The sequence below is a fragment of the Laccaria bicolor genome, genomic scaffold (assembly GCF_000143565.1).
Source record: "Laccaria bicolor S238N-H82 LACBIscaffold_4 genomic scaffold, whole genome shotgun sequence".
NCBI classification, from domain to species: domain Eukaryota; kingdom Fungi; phylum Basidiomycota; class Agaricomycetes; order Agaricales; family Hydnangiaceae; genus Laccaria; species Laccaria bicolor.
Window position 1 is genome coordinate 1,679,415 of NW_001889875.1, and position 19,830 is coordinate 1,699,244.

Here is a 19,830-nt window from a genome sequence, read left to right on the forward strand (position 1 = left end):
ATACGAGTTTAAGCCGACCCGTCTCCCAAAAATCTGAGTTTCACTTCCCTCCCCTTCAACCCTATGGCGCAAACACGCTGCGGGTCGTCTGGAACCAGGTCAATAGCCTGATCACTCCACTTGACCTCATCTCCGTCCACATCTAACACCAATCCTTTGACAGGCTTGCTTGTTTTGAGTGTAACTGTTTCCCCGTCGTCCTCGACGACAGCAGCGAGTCCCAAATTTTCAACGGGAGGAAATTTGATGAACTTGTACGGCTCTGGCCTAATTCAATGGATGTCCACTCAGTCTCAGAATCGGCTTGAATGGGACCTACGCACCAATTTGAATGTCTGGCCAGAACAGCTTTGCTCTTATCCAATATTCTTGCCGAAACTATAATGGCCTTGGGTGACTCACTCCACTTCGTTCTATCTGGCTGGCCAGGCAACGGTCCTCTATAAAGTTCTGTGCTGGAATTGACCGCAAGGACAATATCGTCTTCCCAAACGTGCCTCCAATCTGAATACAAATCAAAGCAAGACACGGACAGCGTGGCATGTTTGGGTGACAATGTGCTATTGGTCCCCCAGATTTGTAACTCAGTTGTAATCACAAAATTTGCGGACGAGCGATCATCGTAGAACGATTGATATTCTTTCCGAGTTATGCCAATGGTGTACGACTGAAGTTCACGTGCAATTGCAAAATATGCTGGCTTTGGTCGTTGAAAATAGTCAACAATCGCCCAGGATGTGACCGGCCAGCAATCATTGATCTGTATGTCAAATTCAGATTCCGTCTGTGTGGTGAAAGAGACGTTTTCATACCTGCCAAACGAGGGCGCCTGCAGTGTACTCCCTTCCTTCGCCGCGCCATTCACGCCTCCACAGTCGATATGCCGACGCAAGTGCTTCTGCTTGCATGATCTGCGTATAATATACGTAGCTTCGCAGGTCAATAAAATGCTCCGTTGCCAAATGTTCAAAGGAATGTACCTTTCCATTTCAAAAGAATGTCTGAAATTTTGGACCAAATATAACTGCGTATTGGAGCCTGGGTAAGAAGAAGCTCTGACTGGTAAGAATAACATGCCCACCTCCAGACGATGTTCAAATCCAGCAGCTTTGTTATGGTTGTTGTTGGTTCTAGCACACGATAAAAATAAATTTGCCGCCAAACAACTGGTCGTCACCTTGATTGGGGGAAGCGTTCAGTCTTGTCCCCACCGAGCCAGTAGTCAACCGTTCTGATGTTTGGAAAGCCCTGCCTGGGCAAGTTCACATGCAACGACAAGCTGAGTGGAGAGAAACCCCATCACATACATGCCAAACTCCGATACAAAACGGCCAGACAATACGTCCCAATTGTGCCAGGGCTGCTGGGACCCGTGCCAGACGTTCCCTAGGGCAACGGCGATGGTAAGCATGGTCCAATACACACAAGAAATAGCACACATTGGTGTAGATCGCCAAACGTCCTGTCAGTGGTTGGCTTTCCATTTCCGCTATACGGAGAACCTCGATGATAGAAAATATCACAGTGTGCGCTGACGATTTCAGGAAGCAGGCGCTCATAGATGTATCGCCCTGGGAAGTTTGTTTTGCGAAAGTCAGACTCCTCATCGTCATAATCTAGCTCGAGGTTAAGCGATTCCGCCAATTGATAGTCTATAGGTAGGAGTTGAATATGATAGCATGCCTTTAAAGCTAGCAGCAGCCGACCTTCATTGTTGCCAGCTAAGTGTGAGTGAGGGGTCAGGTCTTCCTAACTCCCTTCCCAATTAAGCACGCACCAAAGATTACGATTGAAGGGTGATGACGCAGTCTCTTAACGTTTTGCGTCACTTCTTCTCGGACTGAATCTAAAAAGGAGTCATACGCCGGGTACTGACAACACCGTGATTTCCTGGTCAGTGAAAGAGCGGAGATGGTACCTGACCGCAACCAAACATAAAATCTTGCCAAACGAGAACTACTTCGGGAGTGAGTTGTCAGTCGCCTGATTACTTGAAGTACCCACTTCCAAGTTCTGCGTAACATTTGAGTATCAGCCAGAGGATAAATCGGTCATTATATTTGTGCGTACCATCACAAATTGCGTAGAAGTCATCGTGCTCGTAAATACCACCTCCCCATACACGAACCATGTTTTGGTTGCCATTTTTAAGGAGCATCAACCATGACCTATATCTCTCTGCAGTCATTCTGGTGGTTGCAGGTGAGTAAAGGAGGCAAAATCGGGAGATGGGCGACAGACGTAGTCAAGAACGAGTCGGCGGGTATCCAGTTTGAACCTGATGGTTATAATGTAAGCTCGAGGCTTTGCAAATATCAATATAAGAGACAAACCACCACAGAATATTCTGATGTTGTTAATTTCGAAGAAAAAGCTAAGGCCTTCCTCATCAATCAGTTTGTTTTGAATCACACAAGCACGACGGAAGGCGATTTTTTCTGATTTATTGTCAAGCGCGTGTCCTTCCTGTCGTCATTAACCTTAGGGAGCGCCCTATGACAACGCTCTAAAAAAAGCAACACTAACCTCATCCACCAATGTTACTTGTACCGTGTAAATGGGTTGGGCACCGTATCCAACAGGATACCAGAGCTGAACTTTGCCCGGCTCCCATTCAAGGGAGAGTTCGGCGTTGCCTGTATCCGTGCGGATTCTGCTAACTGAAGCCTCCGTTGAACCATCGGGGTTCTTCAAAACGAAATTTGCGTGGCCGGGTGTTTTATCAGAGAGGGAAAATTCAACCGTCAGCTTCACGTCCAAGGACTCAGATACATAGGTTCGAATATCAAGGTCTGTAAGCCGTTTTTGACTTGTTTGAAGGCTGATAGATTTCCAGGGCCCCACAGTCATCAAAATTGGACCTATGTGTTCTCATGAATTCAACGAAATTTGAACTGACAACCACATACCCCAATCCCATCCATAGCTACGAATGAGGAGTGTGAGCGATGGAGTTTCTCTTTAAGATAAAAGCATACTTATATTGGGCCTTTCGGACGTGGAGCCGACTACTGTCGCCATTCCAGAGGTTCAACTTTCCATGTTCTTTCTCAATTTCCCTACCCTTACTCATGGCTGAGAATTAAAAGATATGGCGTGGCGGCTACATCGATAATCACCTTCATAAAAGTGCTTTCAAAATGCAGGAGCAGTTCATTAGAGCCCACTCGGAGGCTTTTCTTGACTGATAGCCTGTGCGATATGAACTGATTGCTTGACCTGCTCAAAATGCTTGATCAAAATTCCAAAGAGGAAAAGTATCGCCATATTTACTCTAAGATTTTTTGGCCATTCTGCGAGTGAGAAGGAAAGGGAAAGCTGATTCAGCCCGGCTCAACAAGAATGTAAGATCACACACGAGTTTTACGATGGCGTAGGTATCAAGACCATCAATCACCAAGTCCACGTTTCGGCATGCCAATTCTGCATCGGTGACTTCGAATGTAGACCGAAAGGCCCAGTCGCTCTCCCCAATCCCTTGAAAGAAGAGTTTAGCTTAGGAACACACTTCAACCCGGGATGGTTGTACATTGCACATCCCAATCGTGTAGGCCAATAAACTGGGTTTGTCTGTATGAGATCGTGTGCCAATTAGCGAGGGTAGATAGTAACGAGAACTTACTGGGTCAGGGATCCTGTTTATCTTCAGAAGCTCGACATGGACTGTTGTTGGAAATGACGAAACTGGAATCCACTCTCCATCTCTTGTTCCTTGCCCTCCACCAATCTGTGTGAACGACCAATTGTCGAGTAAACGCGTGCCGCAGGCCATATTTCGAAGGGAGATGCTGGGAGATGGTGAAGGCTTTGAAAACGCTTCAGGTGACGTTCGCGATCAAACCAAATATAGACGTTCATCTAAATGACCTGCGAATGCGATACAAACACGTCTTCTAACCGTAGTACGCTCTATAGGGTACTGTACTAATCCAATCAATTCGTCGCACCCTGTGACCTGTGACCGACGCGACGAAATTTTGGTTTCGTCGCGTCACCGGGGAAGGTGTGACTGCCTGAAAATTTCGTCGAAATGTTGGAGTAGCCCTCTGTACATAGATAAATTTAAATAGTTCAGATAACTTCGCTAGAGAGACTTAGAGGGGGAAAAATCGATTTCTAATGAAAAAGGACCCCCAATTTTGCTTATTTTCCGACTGACCTGGTGGTTTCGTCGCTGGCCCCTGTGACCTGTGACCCCTTAGAATTTCGTCGATTTCGGACCCCCTGTGACGCGTGACCGACGAATTGATTGGATTAGTACAGTATATCTATGTCCCCTCGTTTCAGTCTCTGCTTCGTTCTTATCGGCGTCACTGTTTAGTCGCGCAAGGTGCCACCGGATCGAAATACAAAATAAGATGCCAATTGCACTCGTCCCAATGCAGACTGAGTATGATGCCTTGTAGGTTGGGCCCCAGGACGACGGCCACACATACCTAGGCAGTGGATAAGTCGGACTCATGACTGCGTCACAACAATACTCACGATCCCGCGATATTTCCGAATTGTGATACACAATTGATAAGCGCGAGTGCTGAAGCTCGCTTCGCGGGTGGCTGCGACACCGATCCGCTTGCCCATGCAAGGAAGCATATGAACCCGGCGTAGGATTGAGCCATAAGAAACCTACGCATGAGATCAGCAATTATCAGGCAGAGAAGTGAAAGGGGATTAACAGCGAGATGTACCGAACGGCGATGTTCATGGTTGACATAGCCAACACAAAGCCGAATATTCCAAAACACAGTGGGAAGACACTTTCATTCGTGGAGTCGGAATGCCTAGGAGACACGTTAGTAATACGAATACTTTTATCTCCGTGACCAATTACCTTGAAACGAGCAAAGCCACGACAGTCGCGAAAATCCAAGGCGGAGCGCAAAGCAGTAGAGTCAAGGTTGGCGAGTACCCTAGAGTTGCGCACAAAGTCGGGAAATAGGAGTTGAAAGATAGTGAAACGACAATGCTTGTCAGGGCAAGTGCAAGGACCCACACTTTCCCATCACTAAGCGTCATCAACAAACCAGCGAAGTGGTTCTGTTCATCGCCCTCCTCCGTCGAAGCAGAGCCCGAGTCCTCGATCATACGCCTAATAGCAAGAGCTTTCTCAGAGGATGTTAGCCAAACTCGTGAGGTCTCTGGGAAATCGGGGAGTATAAAGACAGCAGAGATAGCCACAACGACAGTGACGGCGCCTTCAATGAAAAAAAGCCATCTGCTCCATGGATGGATGAGCACCTATGAGTTGAAACCCAGTAATGCTGACCTCCATGCTGCGTAGCCCAACTTGCCTTCCATACCACTGAGAATTCCAGAGGCAATCAGAGAGCCGAATGCGTTACTAATCAGGGCTCCACATGAAAGAAATGCTATTCGCTGCGATAATTCGTTGCGTTTGTACCACTTAGAAATAAGGAACTAGTAGGCCGTCAACCAAGCGGACTTGCTAAACACCCACGACCTACCAATGCGCCGGGAAAAAAAGCTGCCTCTACAAATCCAAGGAAGAAACGTGTCCAGAGAGCGCCATAATAACTTGATATTCCCGTGAGTAGCAGTCGAAAAACACAACTAATAACAAACTTGGTCGTGAAACCTGTATATATATGAGCAAGTATAATAATGCATGCTCAATGGTGTATCATACCTGTGGAGATAGAAATTGCACCCCAAATAGCCATGCACCCTGGAAGATACAAGGACGGCTTCCCAATATAGTTTAGACACATATTTCTCGAATAAAGGTCAGTGCGAAACATAGGTGGAAAAGAGGAATGGTTTTACGAAGGTATCTGCATCAAGATATAGCCAACGTACAATATCGACAGCACGGTCGCGAACTGTATATCGTTGAGATCAAGGTCCTTTTCAAAACCGCGCAGCCTAGCTGCGCTGTAGAGTGGTTTAGAAATGCGTCGATCGAAATGACAGGGGTCTTACGCGGCATTATTTCTATCAACATCTGTGGCAAATCTCCTCAGCATATAAAGGAGAGAAATCCAGAGAAGCGAATGCGCACAATTGAGGATGTAAATCAATATGAGAATTGACATGCGTGCATCCAGTTTCTTGAGTAGGGACGATTCAAGCGTTGCCCTGGCTTCCGTTCCTCCGAATTCGGCACTTGAATGCATGTCCGAGTGATCATTGGATGTTATACCGTCCATGGGCTGTCCTGAACTGTAAGTCAACGGAGGTGAGGAAGGGAAAGGCGTTGACGGGGAAAGATTACCGGGCAGAAGTGGTTGTAACAGCTCTTCGATATCCATGAGTTACTAAGTAAATAAACGGATAAGAAGCGAATAAAGAAGGGTGGCTGGTCGCTGTCTTTATTTATTCTTATTTACATATTCTTTACAGACATCTTGCATTTCTCGATCATCTGCAGCATCTCTATCTTCTGGGAGACCCTCTGTCGCAAAATCTGGATATTTCGGTTGTCAATGCTTCCGTATCACAGCCAGCTTCAAAGAAGGGGAAGAAAACAGTTCTTGCACCAGTCTCTCTCTCGAGATTATTCTCCATGACACCATACATTCCCTGAGGGTGGTGGACAGCCCACGGATACTCACCAACAAGAGCGATGGGACTATTTGGCAAGTTTTGCCAGCGAAGAGACACGGAGGGCATTGGGTTCATTACGTTCAGGTCCGCCGCTGCTCTCAAGGCTTTTACTTCAGAATGCCCGTTACCGTATCCCTTGGTCAAGATGGTTATGATAGGCGCTACGATCATGTACGTGCTACTTTTGCAGTTGGGCTGAACGCGCATAGATGTCAGTGTATACATCCCAACATCGCCTTCCCGCACTTCTGGAAACACGGCTCGATCTTTCGAACCCTTTCTTGGTCGCTCACGAGCCACCCGTTCTCCTTGCTACGTCCAAGTTCCCCGCGGCATGACGCTGAGTGAGATTCCCTCGGTTCAGAATGGAAGGACGTAAGGTCTATGTCGAGAAGCATGGGCTTGAATGGACTCTTGACCAGTTGCTGTGGAGTCGGGCCACGTCTCATCACCCATTTGACATCTGTGCATTCATTCCTGGTGAATACACCTGTGCTGCGACCTGCCAGTCGTTCCGGAGAGATAGTTGACGAACGAAAGAGCGGGACTCCTCCGCTATTGCGAACTTGACCAAGAATATTACACGGCCCTTTGAAATCGTGCCATCATCCTCGCTTTCTGTCCAAACGGCATCAACAGTGAGCACTGTGCTTGTAATAGGCTCTGATGAGGGGAACATCAAGGTGATGCTCTAATGTCCAAGTTGAACGTCAAAGGCGGGCTTTGGTGGAGCAATAGATGACTTGCTCAGGTTGAAGAGAACTTTAGAATACTTTGTAGAGCACTTTAGAGCAATTTGAACAACCGTGACACGGGACTTTACATAAATTTGGGGACTGCTCTTCGGAGTTGCTCTTTCTCCATTTACCATGAACACGCTGGGCTACGTCGCCCGCCAGTTCGATGTCCTTGCTTCCTCAAAGCCTCTCCCAACCTCGTCGTCGACATCCATTGCGACCGCCCATCGCAGGAGAAGGTCAGAACGCTCCTCTGATCCCCATTCTCCAGATATCCCATTACAAAGGGTCAGCACCTGGTCTACAAACTTCCTCTTCCCTCCAACTTCCTCACATCCCTCATCCACCCCGAGGCGTACCCGCTCTTCGCCCTCCTTTGTCTCCATTCCCAATCAGCCACCACCAGTCATTCAACCAGCGACCGATCCCTTGCCGACACGCTCAAAAACTCACATTGAATCCGTCATCAACCAGATATTCTTCATACGCGTGTTCCTTGTCGTATGGGATAATGTCAAGGCAGTCTGGTCGTCTCTCACCCATCACGTCACCATTTTCACCTGGCCCAACCCGATCACGATAGAACATCCACCGTTACCGTCAGAGAAGGATGTAGTACAGACTCTTCCTCTGTCCGCAGCTCAAGCCACAGAGCAATACATTCATTTGCATACCGCCGAGCCAGAATCGACGATCTCTAGTCCTCTCACTGGTCCCCCACCATCTGTTCAATCACCCTCCACACCTAAAACCTCTCGTTCCTCCACCCCCACACTTAACGCCAAGAAGACCCCGTTCCACCTTCCAAAGACTTTGGTTCTTGACCTCGACGAAACGCTAATACACTCAACATCCCGTCCTATGTTTTCGCAAGCTAGCAATGGATCAGGGCTGCTCAGCCTCGGCTCTTTCGGACGATCTAACAAGGGTGCAGGTCACGTCGTTGAAGTTGCGTTGGGAGGTCGGAGCACGTTGTACCACGTTTACAAGCGTCCCTTTGTTGACTTTTTCCTCAGGACTGTGCGTCCATAACCTCACTGTTCGTGCTTCCCTTACATTTTTTGCAACAGGTTTCGGGATGGTATACGTTAGTCATATTTACGGCATCAATGCAAGAGTATGCAGACCCAGTTATTGACTGGCTTGACGCCGGAAGCGGAATTCTGACCCACCGCTTCTTCCGAGACGTGCGTAGCGCTTCTTTCTTTAAGTTTTCGTTCCTGAAATATCACCAGTCATGTACCCAATTGCCGAATGGATCTTACACAAAAGATCTCTCAATCGTGGAAGCTGACCTTTCTAGGGTCTGTCTTGTTGATAATTCACCGGTCAGTTATCGGGTTAATGAAGGTTCGTGTGGGGGTCGCCTTCCTTCATGACCGTAATCCAACCATCTTCTCTAGCGAACGGCATTCCTATTGAAGGTTGGACTCACGACCCATCAGATGAAGCTTTACTTGACCTCTTACCTGTTCTGGACTCGTTGCGATTCACCTCCGACGTCCGTCGGGTTCTTGGTTTACGCTCAGCCGGCGTGCACCACTCATAGCGCTATCCACATAGATCAAACATACACACCAGTTACTCTTGCATTTTTCATCGTTACTTTGATCTCGACAGCATCATCATTCAATGATACCTCGCACAGAATTCTTTACCTACACGGTTCAGTAGTCTTAATAATTTAACCAGATGTACTTTCTACGCTTTATGTCTATCTAGTTCGCTCCGTCAACTCCTGGTCCTTGGTATTATAAATTTAAATCATTATCATCAATCATACATTGCGCCGCTAGTGGGTAATAATTACTATGTCAAAGAGAAGGGAGAAAGACGAGAACAATAGAAAGCGAAAAGGGAGCAATTACATGGCTAGGGCTGCCTGCAATTCTCTGAGCTGCGCTTCCTCATCGTCCTCTGTCGCAACAGGTGTCCTCTCTGAAATAGAAACAACATTGAGATCCGCCACGCAACCATAAAACATCAAGGACTCACTCTCTTCAACTCTTGCTCCCGGCGGCAGGTGCACTGGCGCATGATCCGCCTCACTCAGACGGTTGTTCAGCTCCTCCTGCTCAAGCTCCTCCAACTCCACCTTCAATTCATCCTGAGTAAAAGGTATCAAGTTGTTAAGAACAGGACGAAGAAAATCAATGCAAACCTCGTCCACACTCGTGTCACCATATATAGGGTTGGCGATCGTCTCTCCAATCTCGTTGGCTAATTCTCGTTGTTCATTCACAGCAGCCATCGTCGCATCCACCTTGTCCATCGTTCTAAATGGCGGTTGGGATTGAGTAACACATGACGGATCCATAAGCAAGGATGTACAAGTTTCCATGGATGACTTTGAGCGCGTCCGCAGCTTTCTTCATCGCAGCCATTGTCTCCGCGTTCAAATTGGCCGATTCTAGGGTATTGACTTGCATCTCCAGTTGTAATCGCGTTCCTGCTAGTCGATCCAGTTCCGTCTCGTTCAGTTTCTTTCGTTTCAGTGCAGCGGTTGCCGCTGTGTGTCCACTTTGTCAAGCGTTATGAAAGGGGAAGACTGGGTGGAGCAGACCTGGCTTATTCGAAACGGCGTTCGCCCTCGCTTTCTTCATTTCCTCGTCAATCTTCTTTTGTAGGTACTCTTCCTTCTTCTCGATCATCTGGAGCTGCTGGCGCAGACCAACTATGGCGTCCCTCGCTGACTGTTTAGGGTCACGGCGGGCCCCAAAGTAGCTCATAAAGCTGGCCATCATGACAAGTTGAAAGGATCAAATCAAGAGGGGGAAAGCGGGCAATGTTGAGAAAACGGTAAGATGTTTAGCTATGAGCGAAGAGTCAACTAAATTACGGACGACCACAGCGATTGACTCGATAAGGCAATCAAGAAAACGTGACTTAAACGCGATAAGATGCGAAATTCATTCCAGATAAGATAAGTCAGCAGTTCTATTATTAGTGTACTCTCCTAAAATCCAAGGGAAGGGTATCAGCCAACTCGTGTGCAATATATATGTTGCAATATAAATATTCTTTTCAGTCATCTTTTATATCCCCTTCACTAAAGAGCAGCGTCAGCAACCACGATAACATACGAGGTAGATTTACGACTTACTCTTCCTCATCACTACGATCATCTGACGCGCCATTGCCCGTCGTGATCACGCGCCACGCAACTCTACATATCATCCAGAACCAAATACATTGCAGAACCTGTTTTCAAACTTGTCCAGCGTACGGCGTGAAAGAGTTTGAGGAAAAGCATACCTGCAGAGTCCCAAGCATTATGCAGAAGGCAAGGTATGCAGACTTTGTCAAATAATAACCCTGCTCCGTATTCAGGAGGAATGGAACATGCTTTGGGAGGTCGACTACCGTCGAATAGATGACAAAAAGGAATAAGAAATGCCGCGTAACAAGCCATGAAACGAGGAAACACGCAAAGGTGAGATCACACGCCAATTGGCTGATGTCAATATAACGGATCATTTTCGCTAACTGGAATCCAAATGTTCTGCATATAAATCACGGATAGAATACCAAGAAGGGTTTGAACGTACCGGTAGGAAAATGTCACACCAGTCCATAAGCACCATGATAACGCAGCCCACGCGTGTAAAATTGGTGAAGTAGCTTGTGACCATGAGGATAACGGTGATAATGTGGTGGGCCATCATCTGAACGTGGTCCTTTCTTCTGGCCTCAGCATTCAGGATTAGCATCTGGTGCATGTAGAATGCTGTTTGAGTAAGATAATAAAATTTGATGGGTGCGGCGAGTGGTATATGGGGATACTGAAGCCATAGGTCTTTGGCGTCGAAGATCTCAGTAGGGAGATTGCGGTGTACATACTGAGAGAAGCAGATAAGAGTAGGTTAAGAGCGAGCAAGAGTAGGACGCACAAGGCCAAATGACCACTGGATGGTATAATACACAACTGACCAGCCTTGCTCAGCGAAGCGGAGAACACTTCTGTTCATGTGGTGAATGTCTTTCCGTGTTGGGTATGTGTTGCCGTTGCCATTGACGTGCCCATTTCCGTTTATCGCTTTGCCGTTCCCGTTGGTATGCGACGGTTGGTGTCGTTTGCGGTCTAGGTCTCTGGAAAGCTTCCAGCGCGCGAAGGGCTCAAAAACACCCAACCTCAACGCGTCGCGCAACACGGCCATGACAGCGATACAGGTAATCACGAGACAGATATCAGCCTTCCCGGCGTTGTAGTATCCGGACTCGGGGAAAGAATCGGGGTGCGCTGGTGTCTGTGTGGGATACTGCAGCGCGAAGAAAGGTGCAACGTAGGGCGAGAGCCATTGAACAATATTTTTTGTGTCCATCTGGGAGTAAAAGTCAGAGAGACAGCTGGTTCGTTTGAGAGGCACACCAACAACAAATATAGAAATTTTATCAAACCACGTTTGAAGAATAAAAGATTGTGATGATGGCCAGGGGTGAAATGGAGAGAATCGTGGCAGTTGAAATGGACAAACGCGGAGAAGAATGGACTCTCTAAGTCACTCTGGGAGAGTGAAGAGGACTGAACGAGGCCGAGGGCTGCCAACGAAATGGTAGTTTAAATTTGGACCAAGTAGTACGTTCTTGACTTGTCACCGTGTAAATCTGTCGTGGGAATTTGAAAAAGTGTCCTACATATCCCACAAACGTTCATCCAGACTCATACTTAGTTTTCGATGGCCTTTTCATCAAATCAACCCAACACCACCCTCTATCTCAATAATCTCAATGACAAGGTCAACAAGGACGAGTTGCGCACTCAACTTTTTGCACTCTTCACAACCTATGGCAAGATCATCGACATCATCGCTTCCAAGAGCCAAAAAATGCGCGGCCAGGCTTTTCTCGTCTTCACAGACCTTGCCGGCGCGACTTCAGCCATGCGAGCTTGCGAGGGAATGATGTTTTATGATAAGCCGATGGTGCGTCCCCTGGCACTGTCTGGACACGAATTCCTCATGCTCGACACCTGATCCAGCACATCGACTATGCCAAATCGAAATCTTACGCGACGCTTCAACGGGAGGACCCCAATTTCGTACCTCCTACAGCGGCCAACGCAAGTGCTCTCGTCTCACAGAACGGCAAGAGACAGAGAGACGGTGATGTAGGGGAGGGAGACCGACAGGCGAAGCGGGAAAGGGGAGAGGACAATGAAGATGAGGAGGAGATGGAAATCGACGATGACGACGAGTTACCTCTGAAGACTGATACATGTACGTCCTATTATTCAGTACTTTTTATATGCATCTGCTTCACAAATTTCTCCCTTCGTAAGCTGTCACCCCGACAACTGTACCACCCCAGGTCCAACACTCTTCCGCTCGCCTCCTGTGTACAAATCTGCCACAAGAAGTAACAGATGAGGTACTTTCTGTTCTATTTCAACAGTACGTCTTCGTCGCGTTCTCCGTTCGTTGACACGTCTTACCCCCCCTATTTTACCTGTAGATATCAAGGTTTCCAAAGTACTCGCGTCGCTTGGTCACCAACACTAAGCCCTGCTGGTACAAGAGTGAAAATGGCTCACGTGTTTTTTGAATCTCCTGATTTAGCAACAATTGCCAGAGATGCTCTGGACGGTTATACATTGAAAAAAGACTGGATAATGACTGTTGTGTTCTGATACGCCGTCGGTGTGGTCATTATGACTGTTGTAACCATTCGTGTATACTAACCGTCATGCTTTGGGATCTTGGTCTGAGGGGAAACTTGGGGGGAAACGCAGTGTTGTCCACCAAAATTCCGACTGGGTGTTTAGAATTGTGGACATCGCCAGAAACTGAACATGGTTTTTGGCCAAAGAAAGCCTGTCACTTAAATTATATGGTTGTCGAGTACCACGCTATCATTCACGCTCGATGGGTATTAAACATCCCCACTCCCAGAACGATACACTTCGGAACAACGTTTCTCGAATGCTTGAACCATAAGCGTGGAGACTTGACTGAAGAAAGATGACGTGACACTGGCGTGCAGCGGGTTTGAGAACGCGTAAACCAAGTCAAGAGTGACGAGGGTTTTATCACGGTCGTAATCGATTAACTCGTTTTTTAGCGATGGAGATGGCAGTGATTCTGAAGATGCTGGGTAAAATCGCCATGACGTCGACAGCGTGCGGAATAGTGCAGAAGAGAACGAGACAGCCTTGATACACAAGGTCAAATTGTATACTGGGGAAATTGAGACACATACCTCAACTGACTCGTACGGAGAACATGTTACTGTGCTGACGTAGCTCTCCTGGAAGGACAGAAATCCGACAGTCAATTCTGCATCTATCACCGTCTTCTCTTTGTGGTATTTGTCAAAGCCGGGGGTAAGAATCCGTGAAGAGGTGCAAAATGGTACAAATTGTGGGTATGAGCCGACATCGGCTACGACGTTGTAGAGTTGCTTTCGATTGTAACTTCCAGGAATATTTCAGCACTCGAGGGGGGGGAATAAAATCGACCAGATAGACACACGGAAGGATTTTGCGTTCATGGTATCTTTCGGGTTCCAGCCGAGTAGATGGTGAGAATGCGGAAAAATTTGGCAAGGTGAACAAGGTCCGACGGAGACCGAGAGACATGAAAATTGAGGCAAGTACTAGTACAGAATCCAGTTGAATCTTATTTATCGGTGCTTATTAATTATTTGTTGCTGCCGTAAAAAGTAACGGGAGAGCGGTCAACCAAAGAAAAGGCATTTTTCCATGAAGATTCTGTGCATACGCTGCATGCAGCAAATGGATCTCTCTTCACAGCAAATCGATGATGTCAATAACTAAATTTCGAGTACAGATGGGCACACAGCAGCCCGCACAAAGTCAGAGTTTTCTGGAACGTTGTTTGCTTTTTTTTTTTGGCCTCCGACTTCATTTAAACTCTGCCGGACCACCGGGACCTCAAAACACATCTGGGGTAGAGATTGGGTTTTCTGGGCAATCTCTGGCAATCTATGACGGCACGGAGAAGCATTGAGGTCCGAGAGGAGAAAGCGAAAGCGTGAAAGGTTGCTCACATGGCCTTCTTGTTGACACTTATAGCAAGTCTTACTCTTGTTCAAATTCCCGGCAGCCGGACCTGTGGGAAGGGAATCGTTCATGGTGGTACCAGGAGCAGCGAGGCAATCCCTGGCAATCATCATGAGTCGCAAAACATTCGAAGAGAAAGATCCTGTACCTTGCCATATGGTTAGGGCCGCCGCAGCGATAGCACTTTACGGGGGGCAGAGTTGATGTGTTCAGGGTACGACCTGGAGGAGGGGGACGCGAGGCAAACCCGCCACCTACTCCAGACCCCCCCGCAGCGCCGTTTGGACAAGTGCGAGCAAAGTGCCCAAATCGACCACAGTTCTAGGAGGTGGAATAAATTCGGGATGCGACATTAAGTGGATCATCCCCTACATAGCACTTTTGGTTGCCACCTTGTTGAACCCTTAAACTAGGACACTCGGCTTGATGAAAAAGTGGACTATTGAGCCAGATTGAAAAAAAATTGGAAGGGAAAACTAGACCTTGTATGTGGCCAACCCCACCACAGGAATAGCATTGTTTCGCAGAAACAGTGCGAGGAGAGGGACAAGCGGACGATTCGTGCCCTGGTTGCCGACAATTATAACACAAGCGTTGCTCAGACGAGCAATTTTCAGCTATATGTCCAACTGATAACACAGGCGACTGAGATGGATGACTTGAAGGTGGGAAATCGACCTACGATTACCACACTTGAAGCATCCTTTCCTAGAAAACTGATACGCCATTCTTAGCTATGTGCAAAAGTCAGAAAAAGAACGTTCTGAGATGTTCAAAAATCATACCACTCTGCACCCTCTTCCAACTAACCACTAGACAGCTCTGCCTCCTCCTTGTAAAAGAAGCTGAGAGGACGTTTGCGACGATGATGACCGATGAGAAGAAAGCTGACCTGCCCTAAACTGACACGATCTCTAGATTCTAGATCTAGAAATAGTACGCTTCTGGTGGGCTCCAAGCCTATCACGACGATCCTAACTGATCTTACAGATATCAGCCAACATCGTGCATCGATTGCACGCGAGAGGCGGTGCGATGGATTCTAGATAAATAGCCCAGTACTTCTCAGTAACACTTGGGTAACCCAACCACAACGCTACCACTCAAGGTAAATTCCCCCATATCTCGCTAACTCTTATTGACGAAAGCCCCTCCAGGTCCTGCAAACCTTTCAGCATTCAGTCGACCTTCGGACGCTCGCGTCCATCGCGCTTCTTGTTAGGATGCCGAGTGACTTCGCCTTAGGTTGGTGCAGATTGTTTCACTATGTACCTTTCGCTAACTGAAGGCCTATTACTAGATGGGCATTTTTCTTTCTGTCGCGACGCCGTTCCTCATCCTCCCAATAAGCGACGTAACGAGCGAGCGAAGCATGGCTCGATGTGTGGAAGGAGGATCTCAGTATAAAAATAGATATTTTGAATCTGTCAATGGTGGATGAGCTGTTCGCGACTCCCACTATCTATACAGCTAATGAATACATAGCCTCGTCTTGGCTTCGTTTTTCTTGCGTCTAGCTCTCATCTCACTCCCTTCAAGCGATGGTACCGGGAAATCCGGCTCACATTGTGATAATAACGGCTGCTGGCCTGACACGAAGCACGCTGTAACAAATCCAATAGTACTAGTAGCGCTTCATAACTCTCCAGCCAAACTACACGACCATGGAGAAGAACCGGCAAGCTAGCATTGACCTTTCACACCACCTCTCTGGGGTCGCCAAGGCCCGGACATCGTCACCCCTCAAGGATCTTCAAAAATACTTCGGGAAAGAGGGGATCATCAGGTTGGCTGGAGGTCAGTCGCGATCTTCGTATCAAGTCGACCTTTACGCTCACCTTTTTTGTGCAAGGCCTCCCAAGTCCGGAGTATTTCCCGTTCGCTTCAATCACCGCGGATGCATTAGTGCCAGACGCGTACTCTTGGACCCCCGACAATCGTTCTCCTCTTGCATGGATATGGAATCTCTTTTCGGCGACTAGGGAGAAAACGACGCAAGTCTCCATCCCGAAGTACCCAAACAAACCAGAGGATCTGAATCTGGCGACAGCTTTGCAATACAGTCTAGCTTCGGGGATCCCCCAGCTTCAAGAAATCGTGAAGACATTCACGACTCAAGTGTACAAACCGGCATATACAGACTTCAAGACCTTTGTACACACCGGTAATACGGACGGTTGGTTCAAAACAGTTGGAACGCTATGCAATCCTGGTGAATGCGTCCTGGCCAGTGAATGGACTTATCCTTCTGCTTTAGCGGAGATGCGTCCTTACGGAGTTCGGCCTGTGCCTGTGCCTATGGATGGCCAAGGAATGAGGGCGGATGCGTTGCACAAGCTTCTGTCTGAATGGGATGCAGACGCTCGTAAAATGCCCAGGTAAGCAGAACCCTGTGAACCTAAGGAATACATTCAAATATTCAGTCAGGCCACACGTCATGTACACGATCCCAGTTGGTCAGACTGGTGCGGTAAGTTATCTTCATTTCAATATTTGATAAGCCCTCACATTTGATGAAGACAATGCAAGGTGCGAGGAAGAGATCTATGACATATGTGTCATCTTTGGTGGGTGCGCAACTCATCTGGCAAGAGCTTTTTCTCAACGGTTTGAAGATGTTATATTTGTGGAGGACGACCCGTACTATTTTCTCCAACTCGGCCCTTATATGGCTCGAGCCGAACGGTCCCCCGCCAGCGTCAACGGCAACGACAACGAGGAATATTACTTGTCACAGCTGGTGCCCAGCTACCTAAGGTACGTCCTGAGGTGTCATATGTCACGCATCACATTTAAATCAATCGAGGTTCGATTACGAAGGCCGTGTTATTCGCCTCGATACTTTCTCCAAGGTTCCAAACAATACAATGGTCGCGAGTGACAAGTAACTGATTCATATATGATAGACTATCGCACCAGGATGTCGGCTCGGCTGGTTCACCTGTAATCCAGTATTCGCCGAAAAATTGGAAAGACAGGCAGAAACGTCGACTCAAGCTCCTTGTGGCTTTGGACAGGTGTTGTCTATTGGACAAGTGAATTAGATATTTCACTAAAGGCGTCGTGTATGTCAGGCCCTCATCACAACTGTCCTCCTTAACTGGCAATCGGCGGGATATATACGATGGCTTAAAGGCATGTTACTTCTGCACCTGTCGCATTTCAGTGCGTAAATCTTTTATCCAGGTCTCAAAGTGCAGTACAAACACAGACGGGATTTTTTCATCGATTGTTTGGCTGAGCAATTCCATCTCGAAACCGAGCCAGCCATTCACGGCATGTATGAGGGTTGCGATGTTTACCATGCCTCGCAAAGGAGCAGAGTCGATAAATCAGGGTATCTGGCTGAAAAGTCTCACCCCGTAGTACTGTTTTCTTTCGTGCCTCCAGCCTCGGGGATGTTCGTTTGGGTGAGTGGTTTAGCAAATAATACTTTACACATTCTTTTCTGACATGCTCATTAGTTGAAGATAAATTTTGATAACCACCCTGCATTGTCAACCCTCGGGCTTGAAGAATTGGAAAACAAACTCTGGGTAGCTTTGGCGGAGGCTGGAGTACTGTTTGGGCCTGGTGTGTTCTACATGTGCATGTCAGAATCGTGATTATGCTCACATCTAGCTCTCAGGAAACATGTTTTCCGCAACTCCGGTATCGGAAAAGGAAGAGGGTTTTGGTCATTTCCGCGTGAGCTTTAGTAACGCCAAGGTAGCTAGCTCAAGCTTGCTTGTTTGATAAGGGCTTTCTGACGTAGTGACGGTTAGCTCGAGGATTTGAAACGAGCAGTTTCTATCATTGCTCAAGTTCTGAAGGCGTTCCATCAATTGGATTAAATGTGCTGGCATCACTACATCCATAATTCGATCGGCATGTAATCTGTCCGGCTTGAGGAGAACCTCTTGTATCAGGCCTATCGATTCTGATTAGTTGGCAGTAAGCGTCGGCGAATACAGCGAGAGGAGAATTTATCAGGTAGTGAGACAATAGACCAATGGTTTTCTAAATGAAGGCAGTTCAGCTTTTTGGGAAAATGCGAGCATTACTGGTGTCCGACAACATCGGCAATCGTTTTTCTGATTCTTTATCTTCAACTTTCCCTCGTCACATCTTTCGCGAAAGTGGCGGCAACTAACAACGGAAAAACCAAAGTTGCATCAGCAAAAACCTGGGAAGGCAGATGTAAGATAATGTGCATTCCGGAAGAAGGTGGCTGCGCACCTTCACTGCTTCAGCACCTGCTCGTATTTTCCCCCAAGAAATTGCTTCGTCAGGACGAGCACCAGAGTCCGAGCCATCAAATTCTTGACCTGTATTCTGTGTGGAAAACGTCGAATGTTGCTTTTGCTATCAACTTGCAACTGGCCCTTACAATGAAAACCGAATAATCAGCACCGTTGCGCTGGCGTTCAACTTAGCGAAGTGAAATTGGTTTCGATTAGGCCTCTTACTATTAACATTGCGTTCGCAATTTGATGTTTGCAAACGCCACCTCCAAGCACAATCATTCCTGCTTTCCGGGATCTCCGAGACAATTCGTTTAGACTACGAATATCTTGCACAATGTCCAAAATCAAACCCGGCGAGCGGAAAGAGTGGAAGTAGATCATATCCCCAATAGAACCATCAGTAAGTGCAGGGCAAAATACAGGGATGTCGTTCTAGGTGGCATATATTCAGAGAAATCAAAGCCGAAAAATGCAAATCTTCACTTTATACGCCCAATAATAGACAGACTCTTCGTTGTTTATTTCTTTCCCTAGTCTTCGTATAAATGAACTGGGAGCCCAGACATTCCCGGTCTCTTTTTGTTCGGCAAGCATGGTGTCAAGGATGGGAGTGAGCCAATCTTCAAATTTGCAATAATTGTCGTTCGGGACGATGAGATTCCCAATGCGATTCATTCCCTTCTTTCGTAAACTGGCCCCATCCAGATTAAAGTCGGCCAGATACGTTTTTCCAAGACATTTGATGAAATCTTCTTCAATCCCACCAGCTGTTGTGACGATGGCAGCAACATGCTTGTGTTTGACGAGATAAAGTATAATTTCACGCAAGCCGGAGGAGATCAAATTGGAGGTATAACCAAGAAAGATGTTACAGCGGGTTTGCGCACGCACGTCGGGATCGTCAGAGTCATCTTCCGCCATAGGTTCATCTGACAGACGCCATTTACGCTTCATAATTTTTCTAAAGAGATACTGGGAGGTAAGACGAAAAAACACACCATTTTGTTCACGATAGAGATTGCCTGGCCGAGACTATTTGCTTGGAACCCGATCCGTTCATAACTTTCCAAGAGTTCTTGGATGGTGAGATGATTGTCAAAATTGGGACCTTGAACGGACACCGCTGTGTCAGGAATAGGGTCAGAAGGCAGTAGAACGGCGGCAGAAGCTGAACTCGGGGCTGATGGACCTGCCATTGTTTCGAGCTCAAGTTGAGTTATTCAGGCAATATTCAGGATATAAATTTTGTGTGTAAAGTATTGCATAAGCAACGACACTTCCAACT

At 47.2% G+C, this 19,830-nt stretch overlaps 9 protein-coding genes across 9 annotated transcripts; 3 read left to right on the plus strand and 6 right to left on the minus strand.

Annotated features, from left to right (window-relative positions):
• Positions 1 to 8: 8 nt before the first annotated feature.
• LACBIDRAFT_188914 (glycoside hydrolase family 2 protein) lies at positions 9 to 3,772 on the minus strand (the record flags this gene model as incomplete). The annotated part of the gene is given in 24 exon segments (XM_001877067.1): positions 9 to 267; positions 324 to 760; positions 813 to 930; positions 981 to 1,024; positions 1,082 to 1,130; positions 1,178 to 1,252; positions 1,308 to 1,386; positions 1,440 to 1,652; positions 1,707 to 1,721; positions 1,778 to 1,871; positions 1,919 to 1,956; positions 2,005 to 2,013; positions 2,071 to 2,189; positions 2,242 to 2,278; positions 2,334 to 2,466; positions 2,527 to 2,861; positions 2,910 to 2,926; positions 2,979 to 3,064; positions 3,120 to 3,219; positions 3,274 to 3,293; positions 3,359 to 3,477; positions 3,530 to 3,560; positions 3,623 to 3,711; positions 3,724 to 3,772. 24 exon segments carry the CDS (start codon positions 3,770 to 3,772, stop codon positions 9 to 11), a joined length of 2,565 nt encoding a protein of 854 aa, XP_001877102.1.
• A 709-nt stretch (positions 3,773 to 4,481) lies between these two features.
• Positions 4,482 to 6,134, minus strand: LACBIDRAFT_231644 (uncharacterized protein; the record flags this gene model as incomplete). The annotated part of the gene is made up of 10 exons (XM_001877068.1): positions 4,482 to 4,626; positions 4,677 to 4,781; positions 4,832 to 5,218; positions 5,267 to 5,418; positions 5,466 to 5,535; positions 5,584 to 5,596; positions 5,648 to 5,733; positions 5,785 to 5,892; positions 5,941 to 5,962; positions 6,020 to 6,134. The coding sequence occupies 10 exons, from the start codon at positions 6,132 to 6,134 to the stop codon at positions 4,482 to 4,484; spliced, it is 1,203 nt and encodes a 400-aa protein (XP_001877103.1).
• A 1,299-nt stretch (positions 6,135 to 7,433) lies between these two features.
• Positions 7,434 to 8,850, plus strand: LACBIDRAFT_311748 (uncharacterized protein; the record flags this gene model as incomplete). The annotated part of the gene is made up of 4 exons (XM_001876621.1): positions 7,434 to 8,321; positions 8,372 to 8,488; positions 8,537 to 8,651; positions 8,705 to 8,850. The coding sequence occupies 4 exons, from the start codon at positions 7,434 to 7,436 to the stop codon at positions 8,848 to 8,850; spliced, it is 1,266 nt and encodes a 421-aa protein (XP_001876656.1).
• A 113-nt stretch (positions 8,851 to 8,963) lies between these two features.
• Positions 8,964 to 10,092, minus strand: LACBIDRAFT_311749 (uncharacterized protein). The gene is made up of 5 exons (XM_001877069.1): positions 9,865 to 10,092; positions 9,633 to 9,810; positions 9,463 to 9,577; positions 9,297 to 9,408; positions 8,964 to 9,239 (listed from the first exon to the last, which is right to left on the minus strand). Exons 1-5 carry the CDS (start codon positions 10,043 to 10,045, stop codon positions 9,166 to 9,168), a joined length of 660 nt encoding a protein of 219 aa, XP_001877104.1. The 5' UTR covers positions 10,046 to 10,092; the 3' UTR covers positions 8,964 to 9,165.
• A 308-nt stretch (positions 10,093 to 10,400) lies between these two features.
• LACBIDRAFT_246558 (uncharacterized protein) lies at positions 10,401 to 11,623 on the minus strand (the record flags this gene model as incomplete). Its single annotated transcript, XM_001877070.1, has 5 exons — positions 10,401 to 10,502; positions 10,557 to 10,787; positions 10,850 to 11,140; positions 11,192 to 11,261; positions 11,364 to 11,623. The coding sequence occupies 5 exons, from the start codon at positions 11,621 to 11,623 to the stop codon at positions 10,401 to 10,403; spliced, it is 954 nt and encodes a 317-aa protein (XP_001877105.1).
• Positions 11,624 to 11,977: 354 nt separating this feature from the next.
• On the plus strand, positions 11,978 to 12,746 carry LACBIDRAFT_182928 (uncharacterized protein; the record flags this gene model as incomplete). The annotated part of the gene is made up of 2 exons (XM_001876622.1): positions 11,978 to 12,517; positions 12,580 to 12,746. One exon carries the CDS (start codon positions 11,978 to 11,980, stop codon positions 12,272 to 12,274), a length of 297 nt encoding a protein of 98 aa, XP_001876657.1. The 3' UTR covers positions 12,275 to 12,517; positions 12,580 to 12,746.
• A 328-nt stretch (positions 12,747 to 13,074) lies between these two features.
• LACBIDRAFT_188835 (uncharacterized protein) lies at positions 13,075 to 13,875 on the minus strand (the record flags this gene model as incomplete). Its single annotated transcript, XM_001877071.1, has 3 exons — positions 13,075 to 13,448; positions 13,491 to 13,710; positions 13,769 to 13,875. The coding sequence occupies 3 exons, from the start codon at positions 13,873 to 13,875 to the stop codon at positions 13,170 to 13,172; spliced, it is 606 nt and encodes a 201-aa protein (XP_001877106.1). The 3' UTR covers positions 13,075 to 13,169.
• Positions 13,876 to 15,983: 2,108 nt separating this feature from the next.
• LACBIDRAFT_311755 (uncharacterized protein) lies at positions 15,984 to 18,152 on the plus strand (the record flags this gene model as incomplete). The annotated part of the gene is made up of 11 exons (XM_001876623.1): positions 15,984 to 16,116; positions 16,172 to 16,697; positions 16,743 to 16,789; positions 16,839 to 17,076; positions 17,126 to 17,171; positions 17,226 to 17,336; positions 17,394 to 17,454; positions 17,506 to 17,729; positions 17,784 to 17,892; positions 17,948 to 18,027; positions 18,084 to 18,152. 11 exons carry the CDS (start codon positions 15,984 to 15,986, stop codon positions 18,150 to 18,152), a joined length of 1,644 nt encoding a protein of 547 aa, XP_001876658.1.
• A 254-nt stretch (positions 18,153 to 18,406) lies between these two features.
• On the minus strand, positions 18,407 to 19,741 carry LACBIDRAFT_246018 (uncharacterized protein; the record flags this gene model as incomplete). Its single annotated transcript, XM_001877072.1, has 6 exons — positions 18,407 to 18,484; positions 18,538 to 18,633; positions 18,689 to 18,718; positions 18,768 to 18,977; positions 19,029 to 19,474; positions 19,540 to 19,741. The coding sequence occupies 6 exons, from the start codon at positions 19,739 to 19,741 to the stop codon at positions 18,407 to 18,409; spliced, it is 1,062 nt and encodes a 353-aa protein (XP_001877107.1).
• Positions 19,742 to 19,830: the final 89 nt, after the last annotated feature.